General features: G+C 35.7%; 2 protein-coding genes across 2 annotated transcripts in view; both read left to right on the plus strand.

Annotated features, from left to right (window-relative positions):
- Smp_212500 (peter pan-related) overlaps window positions 1-12995 on the plus strand; it is a gene marked incomplete at both ends in the record, with an annotated part of 14717 nt that extends 1722 nt beyond the window's left edge. Inside the window, 7 exons of the mRNA XM_018798153.1 lie at window positions 813-1159; window positions 1557-1670; window positions 3664-4040; window positions 5919-6302; window positions 9172-9394; window positions 11306-11538; window positions 12927-12995. Coding sequence (XP_018644747.1) covers window positions 813-1159; window positions 1557-1670; window positions 3664-4040; window positions 5919-6302; window positions 9172-9394; window positions 11306-11538; window positions 12927-12995 — 1747 coding nt within the window. The remainder of the gene's footprint in view (window positions 1-812; window positions 1160-1556; window positions 1671-3663; window positions 4041-5918; window positions 6303-9171; window positions 9395-11305; window positions 11539-12926) is intronic.
- Window positions 12996-14947: 1952 nt separating this feature from the next.
- Smp_212510 (peter pan-related) lies at window positions 14948-17453 on the plus strand (the record flags this gene model as incomplete). The annotated part of the gene is made up of 3 exons (XM_018798264.1): window positions 14948-15311; window positions 16200-16507; window positions 17103-17453. The coding sequence occupies 3 exons, from the start codon at window positions 14948-14950 to the stop codon at window positions 17451-17453; spliced, it is 1023 nt and encodes a 340-aa protein (XP_018644748.1).
- Window positions 17454-17721: the final 268 nt, after the last annotated feature.

The raw sequence follows: 17721 nt of genomic DNA on the forward strand, positions 1-17721 counted from the left end.
ATAATAGTTTGCTCTTTGAGTAGATCTTTTAAGGTTTCGAATGTGTTGCCATCTTGAATTTGTTGAGTTCGTCAATATCTTGAAGAAAGTCTGTATTAAACCTTTGTAATGTTGTTTCTTCAGTTGTCCAGTGTTTCTTTGGCTTCAGTCTTATCTTGGCAACCACCAGTTGTTGATCTGAATTCATATCAGCTCCACTCTTGGTTCTCACATCTTCCATTGATCTTCTGAATTTTTTATTGATGAAAATATGATCTACTTGGTTCTGTGTAGTGTGATCTGGTTAGACCCACGTAGTTTTGTGTGGGAATATTGTGCCGCCTGTAACCAATATGTTGAATGCATATAAATTTTCAAATCTTCTACTATTTTCGTTACTTTCTCCCAGTTCATGCTTTCCCGTGATATTATCATATCCGGTGTTGTCCTAACACTCAATGTACCTATGTTAATTGTTGCGCTGGTTATTAAAAGGGGCATCGGCCTCTTGACTTCCGGAGGGCCCAGGATTTCACCATGAGGCGTCGTAATTCTTCTGGATGAAGATCCTTCGACTCCTGAAACAGTTTAAATGGTTTAAGTTTTTTTGTGTGGTTAGCACTTTTTAACAAGTTTTTTTTCTACGGGATGGAGTTGCTGATCCTGTGCTCAACTCTCCTTCTTTATCCAGGCTTGGGACTGGCAGTAACCGTAGAAGAGTTATAGGTGTTTATTATAATACATTAACTGTTAATTCATTTGCTTGCGTTACGGTCGTTTAAAATTAAGTATTTCGGCTTTGTGTTTGTAAATGTAGATGCATCTGATGGCAGACTTACTTCACAAGACAATCCTAGTGTAACATACCGACGACCTAATCCTTCCGAATGGACTGGGGAAGATTTCCCTTCACTTCAGTCGACCAGACCAGTGACCACGAGTTCTCATTCAACAACAAATGAGTCTAGCAGCCCTCAAGCACCCATTCAAAGACTTAAAGAGTCGGCCGCTAGTTTAACAGAACGCGAGGTAAACGATACAAATAATTCCGTACAAAATAAACGACCAATAACGGGTGGAAGTTGGGTTTCTCGTGTTGCTAATATCAATTTTACCAATAAAGATCGTCTTACATCTGAAGATTTTCCTAGTTTAACACAATCACCAAATCCTTCCACTGGTAAGATATCTGTTAATTAACTTCTGATGTAAATAAGTTGTTTCGTTTACTCATTTTCATATATTAAATTATTGAATTGACTAGACAGTGAAATTATTTTTTATGTTCATCTTCTGCATACATAAGTAAGACAGATATTTCGGAAAACAATCGAATTTCTCAACCTTCTTATCTAGTTGATACACATATATTAAATGATCATTTTGGGTTTCAACCAATGAGTTATGCATTCGAACTCACTATATATTTGAATTTAACTATGAAGTAATTCTATTAAACATTACATATTACAAACGTCTGACTAGAAGAAAAGTGGATAATTTAGCTGAAGCGAATTATATATTTTCTTTGTTATTTTCATCCTTGTTTTTTTTTCTCATTTTTTCTCAATTATTAGGCAATCCTCCCACTTGGGTTAGAAGTAATGCTTCTCAACTCATACAAAATCCTCAGACTGCTATGTCCAATCATTTTAGCTTTCCAACCCTTGGATCAAATAATCATGCTTCTGGTATGTTTCATGTATGCATTGCTTGCATTGGTTAATTAATCATTAGACTAAAACACATTTAAATTTATGATGTGGTATTAAGTTAATTCACTAATCAGGTAAACAAGTATAAATCACACTTTAAGTGACCTTGGTACGGCCGAGAGTGGGGAGAGACCGCCCTCCCTCTCGAAATGCTCTCACATAGCCACGCGTATATAGCCTCTCCCAGGGAAGTCCTACTCATTGCCTTCTCGTAACATTACTGTTGTTTACGAAATTGAGAGGACGAAAAGCGAATGTCCGACGCTTTAACCGGGTCGGTGGGTACGGAAGATCTATATAGGGGAGTTGGAAAACCACAATTCCAAACCAATGGTGCACGTGGGCTCCAGTATTCTGAGGGAACAAATGAGGTATGAGTCAATTGTTGGTCACCAGGTACCATGGGACTGCATTTCCTTACAATGTTCCACTGCCTTGTGGGTCAGATCTTTAGGTCAAAGGCTTCGGATGTGGCCTCCTACGAAAACCACCTGCTTCATTTTGGACACCTGGGTAGTATCTCAGCCCTCATACAAATCAAATGAGATTTGTGCGGCGCATATGTATCTGATGCCCTTGCGTACCAATATTTATGTTTGAATAAATAAATAAGTGTGAGTGCTAATGATATACTACCTGGTTTCCCAAACCAAAATAGGCAGTGCGCAATTCGAACCTGCAGCTTAGTGGTTGAAATCCGAACACCCTAAACAGTAGAGCACTGCTTTACCCCTGTTTTATGGTGCTGGATTCCTTGAAACTAACTTATTTATGTATTTACTCGTAATGCTGAAGAAGCTGTTAAGATAACGTCTTTTCTATGAAAAAAGCCAATGGGTACAGCATTCAACTTTCAGTCACTAAGTCACATTTGAATCTCGCATTTTCGACTTTGGTTTGAAAAACTCGGTTGTATCACTAGCCCTCACACTTGAGGTGTGTCTCAAAGTCAAGCGTACGAATTTGTAGCTAATAGATGAATTAATTATAAATATTGAAAACAGTTAATCTTCCTATCTTGATTCGTAAATAGCACATGTTGAAGATGAAGAGTAAAACATATGATTGGATTGTCTTCTAATTTACATCTGTGAAATCGTCGTTGAGGGTTTACGAGACAATATAGCTAATCGTATTTGATAACGGAAACAGATCATCGCTTATTCGGTTTCAGAAATAGATGAATAGTTTCAGTTGTAATGTATAAGAACTAATGAGATGAAACTCTTTATAATTATGTAGTTACCATGGTTTTTAAAAGGTTTTATTGGTAAACTTAGCCTCAATTATTAAGGTTACTTCAAATCATTTTGGACAGTTGTACACTTCCCTATAAGTTTTCATAATAAATAAGTGACAGGAAATTAAATAACTTAACCTGAAATCAGCCATAATAAGCCAGAAATATCCATTGTTGTTATTAGAATTCAGAACGCAATTACTTATTAAAAAAACAAAACACTGGAACTCAGCAGTGCGCACCTACGACCTTACGAAGACTCGTACCTCAGAACCTCCGAATTATTGCGTAATCATAATCTGTTGACACTTTTCTGTATTTGTATTACATAAATTGGTTACAATCAAAAATATAAACATTCGGATGCCAACTCACCGGTCCACTAACCCTCAGTATCCTGGGTTCAGTCTTCATCATGTTTGAGTGCACACTGCTGAGTTTTGTACTGGGACAAAACACCTGTTGCTTTTTGGTTTCCAGTGGTTGTCTAACCGGTTATTTCGTAATGTGGAACGTCAAGTCCGCCATTTTGCACAACACCCTTGAACAATAAATATTTAAATTTACATCGTTCGTGTTGATATTTTTATTGGAGTGGTGGGTTAAATCTCTTGAATTTTAATTAAAATTCATTTGACTGTTACTGCTAATGTATAAATTCTAAAAGATATTTTTTCTGTATATAGTCAACGAAATTTAATTTCTTTGGTAACATTCCTCCTGTGATAGCTAGTAGCAGCAGTCCTTCGTCAGGATGGCCGAAAACAAGCCGTAATATGTCTTCGGAAGAACAACCTAAGTCCACATTTCCTCCATCAACTTCTCTACAGACGCCTACACCTTCCGATTTTCCGTCACTTCCAACAAATTCCAATCCTAGTCATCCAAATCGCACTATTAACTTAACTTCAAAGTCAGTTTTGGAAAATAAATCCAAGTTGTTTAAAACACCAGCAGCTGATGTGATAAAGAAGAAAACGGAGCCATTATCAGCCTCAACTGGATTAAAAAATACAAAGAAACCAAAACCCAGACACAGCTCAAGAACAATAAACAATGAATCGGATGAGCATGGTGGTATGACTTTAAAGGATGATAGCGAAAAGGTTAGTTAATGAACATATATGTATTTCAGAATTGTTGGGTTTATGGCTAGCAGTGAGATTTAGATGTTGTATGTAAAAATGCCATAGGTATTCGGATTTCGACAACGCCTTTACACGTAACACCTTTCTGATTGAGAGATACAAACTCAGTCAAATTAAAAGTCAGAAATGAAAACATTGAAAGACATATTTGAAAAGCTATCGATATGTCAAGAAGCATTTAATCTGAGCTGACTAGTAGTTGCAACAAATGCGTAGCATAACGTACCCACTTGTGATCTGGCGTGGATGCATCGTGACCGGAAGCCTTCACCTAGATTTTGTCCAGTAAAACTAATTAGGTCAGCATCAATGTCGAAGACTTACAGAACTATTTATTTTTGTGATTTATCTACCGCTACATGTGTGTGGTGCCCGGTTCTGATGCCGACACACAAATCCAATTGACCACATGAGTGATAGGGTTGGTAGTTATAGGTGAGTTTTATTGGCCAAACGGAATCGAGAAATATTTATGCATTTGTTCACATATATGTGCTCATCCCCAGTAAACTTAGACATATTCAATCATTGGCATGGGTCTCATTTGTTTAAAATGGTAACCAAATCTTGGCCAATCTAGTATACTTATCATTTGGCGGATGTCTTATTGGTGTACTGTATCACCAGGGCGCTCATTTTGTCCTATTTGGGGCTTGTCGACTGAATGTTCCTACAATGTAGTATTGATGTCTACATCAACACTCGAACTTAGTACTTTTCACCAAGACTTATGATTATCAGTACTAAAACGCAGATGTTTGCAGTTTATGAGTCCCAAGTAGGACGAAGTCTTATTTCAGATTCCACTGTTAGTCACAAGTTATGTGTTCTAAATATATGTTACAAAATGTTCTTCATACTCTGTGGATTGTGTTAGATGTCGCTAATATTTGTCTTTATTATTTACGATTTATTCGAGGAATAAAAAATTATAACCATGTTTTTCACGGAATAGAAATAAGTAAGGCTCTTCAGAGTCATGATGTACATTAAACAGATTGTTGTCTATTGAACGGAGATGAATAATTTTAATGCCGAAAGCGTCATTAAATTATCCAGTGACCATGATTTCAGATTAGGACCTTGAAACTCTCAATGTTAGTTCTAACATTATCAATCATATATTCATACTTTCTGTTTTTCTAATAAGCTGAAAAGAGTCAAAGATTAGTCAAGATCATATTAAACGTTTATATATTTATTTATTTATTTATTTAAGCACATAAATATTGGTGCAAGGAAGCACCAGATACATATGCGCCGCGCAAACCTCATTCGATTTCTGTGAGTGCTGTGATACTGCCCAGGTGCCCAAACTGAAGCAGGTAGTTTTCTTAAGGGGCCACACCCGGAGCCTTTGACCTAAAGATCTGACCCACAAGGCAGTGGAACATTGTAAGGAAATGCAGTCCCATGGTACCTGGTGACCAACAATTGACTCATACCTCATTTGTTCCCTCAGAATACTGGAGCCCACGTGCACCATTGGTTTGGAATTGTGGTTTTCCAACTCCCCTATATAGATCTTCCGTACCCACCGACCCGGTTAAAGCGTCGGACATTCGCTTTTCGTCCTCTCAATTTCGTAAACAACAGTAATGTTACGAGAAGGCAATGAGTAGGACTTCCCTGGGAGAGGCTATATACGCGTGGCTATGTGAGAGCATTTCGAGAGGGAGGGCGGTCTCTCCCCACTCTCGGCCGTACCAGGGCATTTGGGGGCAAAAATGTATAAGGCTTACGCTTATTCCTCACGGTTACCAATATTCTCATTGATTAACTAAAGTTATTTCATGTCAGGATATCATTTTTCTCTCTCTATCTTTCTCATTTCAGTATACTGATGATCAATCACTATTGGAAAAACCTCAGTTCACTCATATCCGAACAGTAGATATTCTTAATGTTAATCCACAATCGTCTCATCAAACAAATCTAATTAATCATGAACCATTATCACTTACAAATGATTTTCCATGTCTATCTGAAAATAAAACTAACCCTGATGATGATAAAATACCGAAAAAATTACAAAATCGACAAACAAAAAAGAAAATCATTGATACTACTGTTCATCAGCCTGAACAACAAATTTCTACTCATACAACTAGTAGTGTTGTAAATAACACTTTAAAACCTGAGATTAATTCATTAATCCAAATTATAAAAGCTATTCAATTTAATGATAATATGGATATTGAATGTTTATTATACGCTAAGGTATGTTGGGATTTGATTTGATTTATTTACTAAGTGTACTGTTTGTTGTGACTTTTTATCCAAGTTAATTATCATGTGATTTATTTGCCAATAGAAATACGGCTTATTCGATCAATGACGTTTGACCGGTATGAGCAGCCTAACGTCATTATTGGTCCTTTGTTCTCCTAGCCCGTCCAGTTAAATCCAGAATGCCAATAACAGCTCCCACCATGTGAATTATTTATTTAAAACATACCTGGTTTATATAAAAACCAAACAGATCGCATTACATCATGAAATAAGAAAAAAAACATTTGTACAAGATCAAGCCAAAAAGTGCTGTGATTGTGGGAGACAGTAATCAACAAACTGAGTATAATTTAGGAACAGTAATTCGTATAATAATAATAATAATCTATAGGTCAAATTGAAGCTTGCAATAAGGAAATATAAATGTACAAATATAAATTCGCCTAAATATTACTTATCGCGATAGGACCACACGAAATTCTACCGATTGACCAAATTCAGATATCCTAGTTCGACCCCAATACTGTTCCCCAACTCCAATAAATCGGAACACAACCGTCAAATGAGAATTGTTTATGGGGTCAGCAGCAGAACAAAAATGGTTTACAGACAAGGCATATTTATATAGTTACGATAACTATTAACCGTAACCATTGAAATCGAAGGACACGTAAAGGTTATAATTAGGACAACTCATAATTGACCAATAGGGAAACGACACATGAAAATCATAGTTAGGACAACTGTAAATAATGGCCAATAGGAAATAACATGCGAATTATGTGAAGAGTCTGAAAACATACCACTTTACATTCGAGATAATTTTTGGGATATTCTTGTGAATATCCTAACATGTACATAATCTATTTACTGAAATTTAATCTTCCAAGTCCTTGATTTATAACAAGGCAGCATCACTGCAAATGTCTGTGGTAAACACCTTGCTGTTGTCACATTCCTATAGAACCAGTGATACAATTTTTCCCTCAGGCCTCATGTCGCTGCATTTGATATCACCGTTCTCCAACAGACCTGCCTGGCACAGTAAAACCTAAACAAACATATGTTTCGGTGGGGATGCCTAGATCGGGCAGTCACGATAGGCAAGCTCAACCACTACATCAACGTGAAAGCCATAGTTTGAAAGTACCAGTGTTAGTTTAAACACACCTAATTTTAGCAAATTTCTATTGCTTTATATACAGAGGCTCTTTATAATTGAAGTAGGGTGCTTATTTAGTTGTTAAAGCGTTCGGGTTTCAGTCACTAAGTTCCAATTTTGAGCTCCAACCCCTCCATCTACTTTGGTTTGAGCAGCTGAGTTGTATTGTTTCTAAATTTATAACCAAGTAAACTAATCTGTACCCAGTAAACGAGTTGATAAATCATAAAAGTTTTTCATGAACCTTACTTTTAAATAACAACTCCCACTTCACTTGACTCAATTATTTTTGTCACTCCATTGGCAACAACATCGATATTTCACATTTCCAGATGCTAAATCACAGCAATACGTTCTCCTGAAAAGTCGTTATTTAGTAGAACTGAATAACTACTTATTGTTCCGTATATTGTTAGGTAGTTATTATTATTAATATTATTATTATTATTGTTATTATTAGTGGCTTTATTCAATATTATAATCTGATACAATATAGAATTCTCAGCACGAGTTCTCAGCACATAGTTCTGATAATCTTCGTCTTCTTATTACATTGTCGAAATTTATCAAAGGGACTAATTGCTTTAAATTTATTTCAACAAGTTTTTTACCAAAAAAAACCCAAGAAGGTAGTCGTCATAAAAACCTCAGCATAGGTTTCACGCTATTTGACATTCGTCAGCAAGAGGTACCTACAGTCTTCTGGAAACTGACGGTCTCTTTCGGATTCAAACTTGCTTCAATCAGCTGCATAGTCTGAGATGTTACCACTAAACTATCTAACATTTAAATGTAAATTGCGCAGTATTGAGTCACAACTTGGTCGACTGAACTCGGATAACACTGAAGGACCAAACAAACGTGATATTGGTCATTACTCTGTGGTCAATCCTTGTAGTTCCATGCATTATTCGGCCTTTTGTTATAAGTAAAGGACTCAATTACTACCGCTGTGTTCCCAAATGCTGGATTGTTAAATAAGGTTCCCTTTGGTTACGGAAATAAAGGAATCATGTTTCATTTTAAGTTATATGCTAATAATGCAAACGTTATGTATTATCTTTTTAGAAACGTTGGTACAATAATAACTTTATGGAAGAGTGGTCTTGTTGCTTGTGAAATGGGAATGCTCCAAGAATCACTTACTTTCAAGCTACCAAAATCTTCATCATATTCTTAGGACGTTCAAGCGAAAACGTTTCTCATGATAATCGAATCTTTTATTTACAACTTTTCGTAACGTTATATACTGTCTTATTCATTGAAATATCCCACGAATTCAAGTTTAAACGAAAGCAATACTGGTTTTTTGTTCTCATATCTTATGAAATTGATTAGTTTTTTGGCATCTATATATGATTAAACAACGAGTCCATTTTTATTTTCCGATCGGACACGACAAACTTTACTATTAGTGTTTATTACCAGGTACAGATTAACGCACTTAGCTTTGTGCCACATTCTGTATGTATGAGCTAGTGATATACGATTTGGTTTTTAAAGATGAAAAAGGTTGAATTTGGGTCTCGAACTCGTTAACTTATGACTGATAGCATCGCTCCTTAACCACCGAGCCACCGCTTCATTATGGTAGTATCATTATCAACTGTCCTCTCATAGTTCATTTACCCATTGTGCTATATATTTGTCATTGTCAATCTTTATTTATGTATATGATTGTTATTTTCACTAAAGTCTCAATATATAGCTCCACCGGATATGGAAACACGTAATCGTGAATTAATTCGAACAGTGGAAAATGATTTATTTGATAAAAGTGGCAAGACAGCTTTTATTCGATTTGCGGATTTATCACGTCGTTATCGTTATAAACAAATCAATGCTACAGCTTACTTGGAAGGCTTAGTTGGTCTTTTAAATGTCAATACTGTGAATGACAATGATGATAGTGATGACAGTAAGTTGTTGTATAATAGTTTTTTGTTCCATCTGAAAAAAATTGTAGAAATTTTGATGAAGTTGCGGTTTTTGAGCTTATTTATTAATTACCTACCAAACGGCATCAAATATACATGTGCCACACAACAAAAATGTGGTTGTGAAGAGATAGAATATGAAAGGTGAGCGTGACAAAAAAGTACAACAATAAACAGAAATTAGTGTACGTAGGCGACAATATTAATAATTGTAATAATAATAATACTGGAAGAGGCAGTTTGGATAGGAAAAATACAAGCAGGAAGAATTCTTTGATTTGAGGATTTCTCATCATTATCGTCACTGGCTTTTCTTCTGACCCACTTCTGATAACATCTCAAGCCGCTATGTTGCACCATCTCTAGGGCCCCAACTGGAGAGTCATGAAGGCCCAGCGGACGCTCCGAAGATTGCCCAGATTTGCATAAGCTGCTCTGGCTTTCATTGTACGTGAGTTGATCTCATCACTCACACCACCACTAGCACTTATGCAGCTATCCAAACACACGAACGCTTCGACTACTTCCATCTACTCAATATCCAGAGTGAATACAGGATAAGGGACCTTCCAGTCCTGTAAAAGTACTTTCGGCTTAGAAGGTGCAAAGCATACCCCATACCTACAGAAACTAATTGCCAACTGATTAGATGTAGATTGTACCCGATTGGGATTGGCGAGATGATAGCAATCGATGGTTAGACACCTTGAATGACATGGCTCAAAATCGTTTGCAATGGCGAAGGTGCATCCGCTCTTTGTGTTCTCCCAAATTCTAATCTTCTGAAGTCTTCATGTCTCTATCTTTTTTTCTCTTTTCAAATTTACTTCACTGGGTTATACTCTTTAAATAACATCTTCAAACCCTAATCTTTCGGGTTACTGCTTATGCTCTTACTACATCTACCACTATGGGGTTCGAATCGACAAATGCATCTCTGCGTTAATGTGGTATGGTAACTCGAACTGATGTACGTACGTACGAAGTTCTACGTTGTGACTGACTGAAGTGAGGATAGTATGGCTTGGGTATCATCGCACAGTAAGACAATATCGTCCGCATACTCAAGGTGGAAAAGTCTTTCTACAGGAAACAGATTTACACCACCATTACCTACATCTATCAGAGCTGTTTCCAAAACGTTATCAATAGCAAAGTGAACTAGGAATAGTGAGATTAGGCCACGTTGCTTAACTCCACTGCTTAAATAAAACGTTGCAGTGAGGTGGTTGTATGCCCTCACTCTACCTTAGGTGCTTATATATGGGGCTTGGTTTGATGTATTGTTGCAACAGAAGCTGAAACCAATTTCCTGACATTGATCCGTTTATGGAGATGGATTTGTTGGTCACTGAAACATAAGATATGCACTGGGTTTCTACAGGCTCTAACTCGTTGAGTCACGTCGATGTATTAGTTTGACCATGAAGGAAGATTGTTATGTAATGAAATTGTACAAAGCTTGCTTAAAGACCGAGAAACCTGGTAGTTAGAACATACTAATGAGCTGGAGTTCCTTGCGGACTTCGCCTCATTAGGTGGATCAGTCGTCACCGGTCACGGACGGCAAGACAGTCTGATCGCTATCTCCGAGGCAGCAGACCATTTGAACTGCTACTCGGAAAATCCTGCTCATCGTTCTCGACGTCGGTAGCTGTTTTTGATTGGTATCCCAATAACTTCACATATTGGTTCACTCACACCAGAATTCTTGCTGCCAATGATGCGGATGAGTTGAATGAGCTCCCATTAGTCACCAGAATTAGCTGCTGCTACCCACTGCATATAATTATTTACCATCAAAGCTGAATCCTTTTTATCATAATCACATTTTCATATGCTTTATATCACTGTTTTATTTTGTAATCATAGAGTACTATTCTATTTTTTAGATATTCCATACTGGATAGGTCCGATGATTTCCTTATTGCCTGATATAGGACTTCAACGTGCCTTACTTCGTGCTCTGCAAGCACAAGGATCTCCACGTATTCCAGTTGATATGCAAGAAGCTTTGTTAAAAAGTGGTCATCAATTTAAGCGCAACAAAATCCCCATATTAGCTCTTCCTCCATGGTCCAAAAAAGTCCTAAAAACAATGCAAACATGCCAGGAATGTGGTCAAGTAAGCTGGTTTTCATGATTTTTTTTTAAATAATTTAAAATTTACTTCCTTATAGAGAAATCTTATTTGATGATATTTATCTTAATAAATAGTTTAACATATCAACAGGATAATTTTGTGGTCTGTATTCGTCAGAAACTAACCTCACTTGTGATACTTTTGTAAACCAAGAAACACTATACAACCTTTCCAACCTCGTAAAGAACTCAGTGGTTTACACTTAGGAATTCTTAAGGCATCGAACTCATGACCTTCAGGTATCTATGAGTCCTGAACCACTGAGATATAATAATACCAACAGTAGTATTAGGAAAGATCGACAGCAGATAATGTGATTCGAGAATGAAAAGGTTGTTGATTAGAAACTAAAATAGTGAATGAATCTTCATTATTTTGACCAATTCTGAGCCCGAATCTCCAACCGTTGATTATAATAATCGGGCGAACGTGAACTAGACAATTTAAACTTTCATGGATTGACATCACGCCATGATTTGGCAACCTTCTAGGTCTTGTCAACCTTCTACACGGGAGGCTATCTAATGATAATGTCCCGTGATTATCCCACTAACATAGTTTCATCATAATTAAGTTGCTAGATATTTAATTGAGGTCTCGAATAATGATTATTCAAATGACAAGTGTTTATCAATTACATCTGTGTTATAAATGTACCTTTTGAAAATGCATTGCTTGATCGTCTATTTTATTGCTATTTTTTTTCTCTTCACTAGGATCTTGTGATCTATGCTTTGGTTTAAGATAATCCCTTTTATACGGCTTTGAAGTCCTAAGAGGATATGAATATAGCCTTTATATGTCAAGCTATTGTTTGTCTCATACTTATATACTACCTTGTTTTTTTTATCGTTGCTGCTTAAAATCGTTGAAGCAATAGACAGTAACAAGTGATACTTTATCAGTTATCATGTTCCGAGTAATTTTACATGCATTGCATTTCAATTCATTTGAATTAGTGAATAATTCCGTGACATAATTCCTAGAGTTGTAGTGAGAAGCGGTTATCAGTGTAGTTTATCTATGTTAGGTTTGAGACCGTTACGTACTAATAGGATTGAAAGATAGTTATGCAATGTCACAAATTCATTAAAGTCTTAAATGTAAATCACTAAATCTCAACCCAGTCGTCTAAAGGTTGAGCGCCCTCCAAAAGACCTAAAGGTTTTAAGTTCTGTCACCAGTCGGATTTTAGATGCACACAACTGAGGCATCCCATATTAAGAAAAATTATCCCGTAGTCCCTGGTTTATAAAATAGTTATCTAACTAAATACTGTCCCCGATGTTAACTATACCATTCATCAATCTTCCAAAACCTTGTATTAATCGAAGTATTTGTCCTATTTGCTATTGTTTCTTTGTTAACAGGTTTGTCTACGAATTGATCTACCTACTCATATGGAATTAGCTCATTCTGTGTCATATGAAAAAAAATGATAATCCGAGAAAAGAAACTGGTCATACATACACACTTACCTATCACTCGTTTAGTATTCTTCTTTTCACAAACAAATACACATCAATAATACAGTCTTTCGTTTTTTTTGGGTTCATATCTAATATGAATTATTTTCATAAATTATTTTGTTTGTTCCATGGTTTATTTTTACTCTTATTTATCCGCTCTCACATAAGTTATTACCCTTTGCATGTTCACAGTTCTCTGAATTGTGTTGGAAAAAAAACAATCTTTGATTAACCGTGGATATGTTTGTATGTTTGTTTCTGTGTATATCTATGTGGATTTATACTTTTGTGTTCAATTATGTATGTTACTGTGTATAATAATTACAATGAATAGTATATTTGGGAGCTTGAAAAGTGAATTAGTGTGACTAAGTTACGTAGCTTTTAATTGACTTGCAAAATATCTTTTCTTTTCTGTTTTAAAACAGTCATTCGTTTAATTTTTGAACCAATCTATTTCTTCTTCCTATTCCAATAATCCCCTTGTATTTTAGTACTGTTTATATTGTTAAAATAATCGGGTAAAAAAGGTGATCATCATATACAATATAAATATAAACATCTTGTTTTGCATTTCATTTGTTTGTTTGTTTTTGTACATTGCTTGATTAAACCTTTTTTTTGTTATCTATGCTTCAGTAATATCGAAAAGTATCTAGGGTTAGTTTATGTCTGAAAATATACACCTTATTTATATGTTTGATTTAGTTGCATACGGGCCTATAGACAGCAGATTAAGAAGGGCGAAATCAGATGAATGAAATTAAAGCACTCTTGAAGTTACAGTTGCAGGGATCTCTACAAATACGAAATCCATCGTTGATATAACGTACTTCACCATGCCTCATTGGTTGCTGTCTGGGGCATTAAAGCTTTGAAATATAGAGCTAACTCATTTGGAGCTATTCACAGAAATGATGTATTATGATTATCAAGTGATTCTCCTTTAAACATTTCATCAGACCATTCAAACTCATCCTTAATCCGATTTTCAGCTCCCTCTAAAGGTATTCTCTGACAATATGAACCTTTGGGAATTAAAAATTATCCTCATCCTTTTAATAACACATGAGATCACATCGAATACAAATCTATATTGATGTAAAGAAGCTGGACATATTGCTGACTTCTTATCCTTATTACATTAAAACCAATGGGTACACGACTTTGTCAAATCAAAAACGTAGCTTGGTGGCTGTTTGCTAAGTATATTAATGAAATTTTTTTCTGCATCTCAGTGTCGAACAACATGACATTAAGGTTACCATTATTCACCGACTTGGCTATCTTCGAAAGTAACTCTCCTGTATATAGAATAATTTAAACGGTTTGAATTATTTTTTCTGGTTAGCGTTTTTTTTAGCGAGTTAATTTTGCTACTGGATGAGGTCGCTAACCCCGTGCCCAACCCTCCTTTACCCGGGCTTGGTACCGGCAGTAACTCTAGAAGAGCTACAGGCGGAGTTGTGTATAGAACAGTAGCTTAGCTTAAACGATTAAATCATCCAGTATTTAACTGGTAGCGTGTAGTTTGGATCTCAAGCATATTCACTCCAATGGGGACAGCGGAATTGTCTAACTAACGTTTCAAATAAACGATATGGTTCAAAATCTGAATTTGCCTATCCTGAAACAAATAGTAGTATATATTAGTCTTAAGTTTTTATGGAAAACTAAGAGAATTGGAATCTCAACCATCTATTTATGTCATTCCCGACGTGGATAATCCGCATGACTACGCACGTTAAATGTGTTAGTTTTTTTTTGTAAAATCATTTTGACGTTCACCATAGTCTACTTTTTTATGCTTTATTTATAACTGGTTATTCTTATCGTTTGTAAATTATCTTTTTATATATATGACAGTTCAGTATGTCCTATGAATTTTTTTTATTATTTATTTCAGTATATTGTAGTGCAAAATGGGACATAAAAAACGTCCAAAGTCAGTGAGGAATGCGCGGAACGCGGCGCTTGCATTGGAGGAAAAACGTTACACTAAAACTCCACATACCATGATTTTTTCACGTCCCGGTGTTGGTAGTTTAGTGAAACAATTATCTCTCGATGTAAGAGAGATTTTCGAACCGTTTACAGCTAGCCGTTTACGTGTAACCCGTCAGAATGTACTGAAAGATTTTATTACTATCGCTGGTCCACTGAACGTAACACATTTGTTATATTTCACACATCCAAATGATGAGAAACGTGAACAGAAGCGTGCTCGTCGGTTAGCTAAAGCTTCTGCAAAACATTTAAAAGATGAAAATCATACAACTGAACAAAGTTCGTAATTTCCTTTTTTTGATAATTTATTGTCATTGGAATTGCTTTTTCGTTTATCGAATGGTCATGCTACATCTTGATATATATATTTATATATATCTGGGAACAGAAACGCTTCCTATAATGATAACACAAAAGTAAATTCAACATACGATAGGGGAAATTACTACTGACAGCCTCTTCGAATATTAGCAACGATTTATGAACAATCGAAATTGGGACTAAAAGTATTCAAATGTGAACGCTGTTACATTTGAACGAAGATTTAGAAAATGTTCGAAACTGGAAATTACTGTTACAATACTTCAGAGGATGTAATTACACACAAAAAGAATGTTATTAGTTTATGTAAATACTGTAGTATAACACTCGGTGAAACTGGTTACTGAACATTAACAAGTAGTATAAAGTAATACACAAAAAATGAGTAGGATCGGTAAAAATTCAAGGCAGAAAATGTCAAGTAATTAGACTTCATAAATCTAACTTATAAACTTTTTAAACATCAGCGTTATGCAGTTAACTTTTTATGATGAAGCTGGCAATTCCATTGGTGACTTATATAACTCACTTTATTTATATATATTTATAGATCTAAGCTATTTTCCCGAATTAGCGTGAAATGTGAATATCAGTAAATAGGTTCGTGTTCATCAGAGAATATCTAGTCCTCAGATTTCTATATTATCCCCTTATGTGTTTCAGACTGCGTACTAACGCAAAAGTGATATTTTCATTGGATTTTTTCAAACAGTACAGTTTCCAGGAGCAATTGTCCTAATTCAAATTTGAGTGATTAACTATAAGCTTGATTTTGCTTCTTATTCAGTTGAACTTATCGTTATGACCTCTACTTCTTTGACTGTCACTTTATTTTCTCTCACTCAGATACCACTGTAACTCAAGGAGTAACCAATGAAAGTAGTAGTAGCCACGGTGGTGTTTATCTACACATGATTCGTGTTCCGCATGGACCAAGTCTTACTTTTCGTGTTGCTGAATATAGCTTAAAACGTGATATACAAACTTTGGTTCGTCGAGTTTTCGATAGTCGTCAGTATAGTTCACCACCTTTGTTAGTAATGACTGGATTTGGTATGGGTGGTACAAATGCGAATACATCCCCTCCATTGCCACATCTACGTTTAGTTGTGGATATGTTTCAAAATTTACTGCCTCCATTAAATGTTCCGAAGGTTTGTTTTCTATTGTATTCATCAATTCCTTTAAAGTTTTGTTCCATATATCGAAGCTACACTATAATTGTTATTATGTGTGACACTAATCGTTATCATGTGTTATATTGCACGATCACAGATCTGATTATCGACTGGTTCACCTATAGTCCCAGTAGTACCGGAGAAATTTATTGTTTAATAATTAGATTACTATCTGAAAATGATACATAATTAACATCATTGACTGAGCGCTAAAGGTTTCTATATGAACGATCATTTTGCAAGCTTAAAGCATCCAATAGACCATTAGGCCATTGAAATTGTTTTCTTTACTAAATATGCGCCTAAAATTGTGACCAGTCATGTTTCGCATAACGAATAAGCATTGATATAAACTAAAAACTAGTGCATCACATCTAAATCCCAGAGATATCACCAACTGGTAACAATAAACGGAAAGAAAATTAAAGGAAAGTGTTTTGTAATCTGTTAATCACTTGAATTACTTGTCAAAATCAAAGTGTTTCGTGTTCAATTATGTCATTCCTGTCTTGACATTTTTGTTATCCTGTTGTCACTTAATAGTTTTTCGTACTATATTTCTTTTATTTAGCTTAAACTTAGTACAGTAAAACGAGTTTTACTTGTTAGTCGGGAAGTTGACACTGCATACTGTAATACTACTACTAATGACAATAGTGGTTGTACTAGTGACGACACAAAACAGAACCAACCACAGCAAGTGAATGATGTGATTTACATTCGACACTTTCACATTCGTACTGAAAATCGTTGTATAAGCCGTGCACTACGACGTCTTGGTGTTGGCGGTGCAAAAATGAAACGTCGATGTGTCGATAACTCTGAATTGAAATGTGGCATTGGTCCAAGTGGTTCAGGAAAAACAACGGGTGTACCAAATTTAGCGAAATATTCGTCTATGGACGATTTTTTAACTAAGTAAGCAAGTAATCTTTGCTACTAGGAATAATCATTTTTGTAATGTTTAATGTCCTGAAGTAACTTTAAATATTTGTTTCTTCAGGAAGTTGGAAGAAATTTAGTATCAGTCTGTTATATCTTGTGGCCGAGTGGCTGCCTAGTTGATGTGTGACGCTATAAGACCGCCAAACAGGGAGCAGCGTATTATCGATTAGAACAGTGACACACGAAAACTGTACTAGCAAACTAGAGTGCTAACTGGTCTTGCGATCTGCCTAACCCAACCAGTT

Source organism: Schistosoma mansoni (genome assembly GCF_000237925.1).
Source record: "Schistosoma mansoni, WGS project CABG00000000 data, supercontig 0449, strain Puerto Rico, whole genome shotgun sequence".
NCBI lineage: Eukaryota > Metazoa > Platyhelminthes > Trematoda > Strigeidida > Schistosomatidae > Schistosoma > Schistosoma mansoni.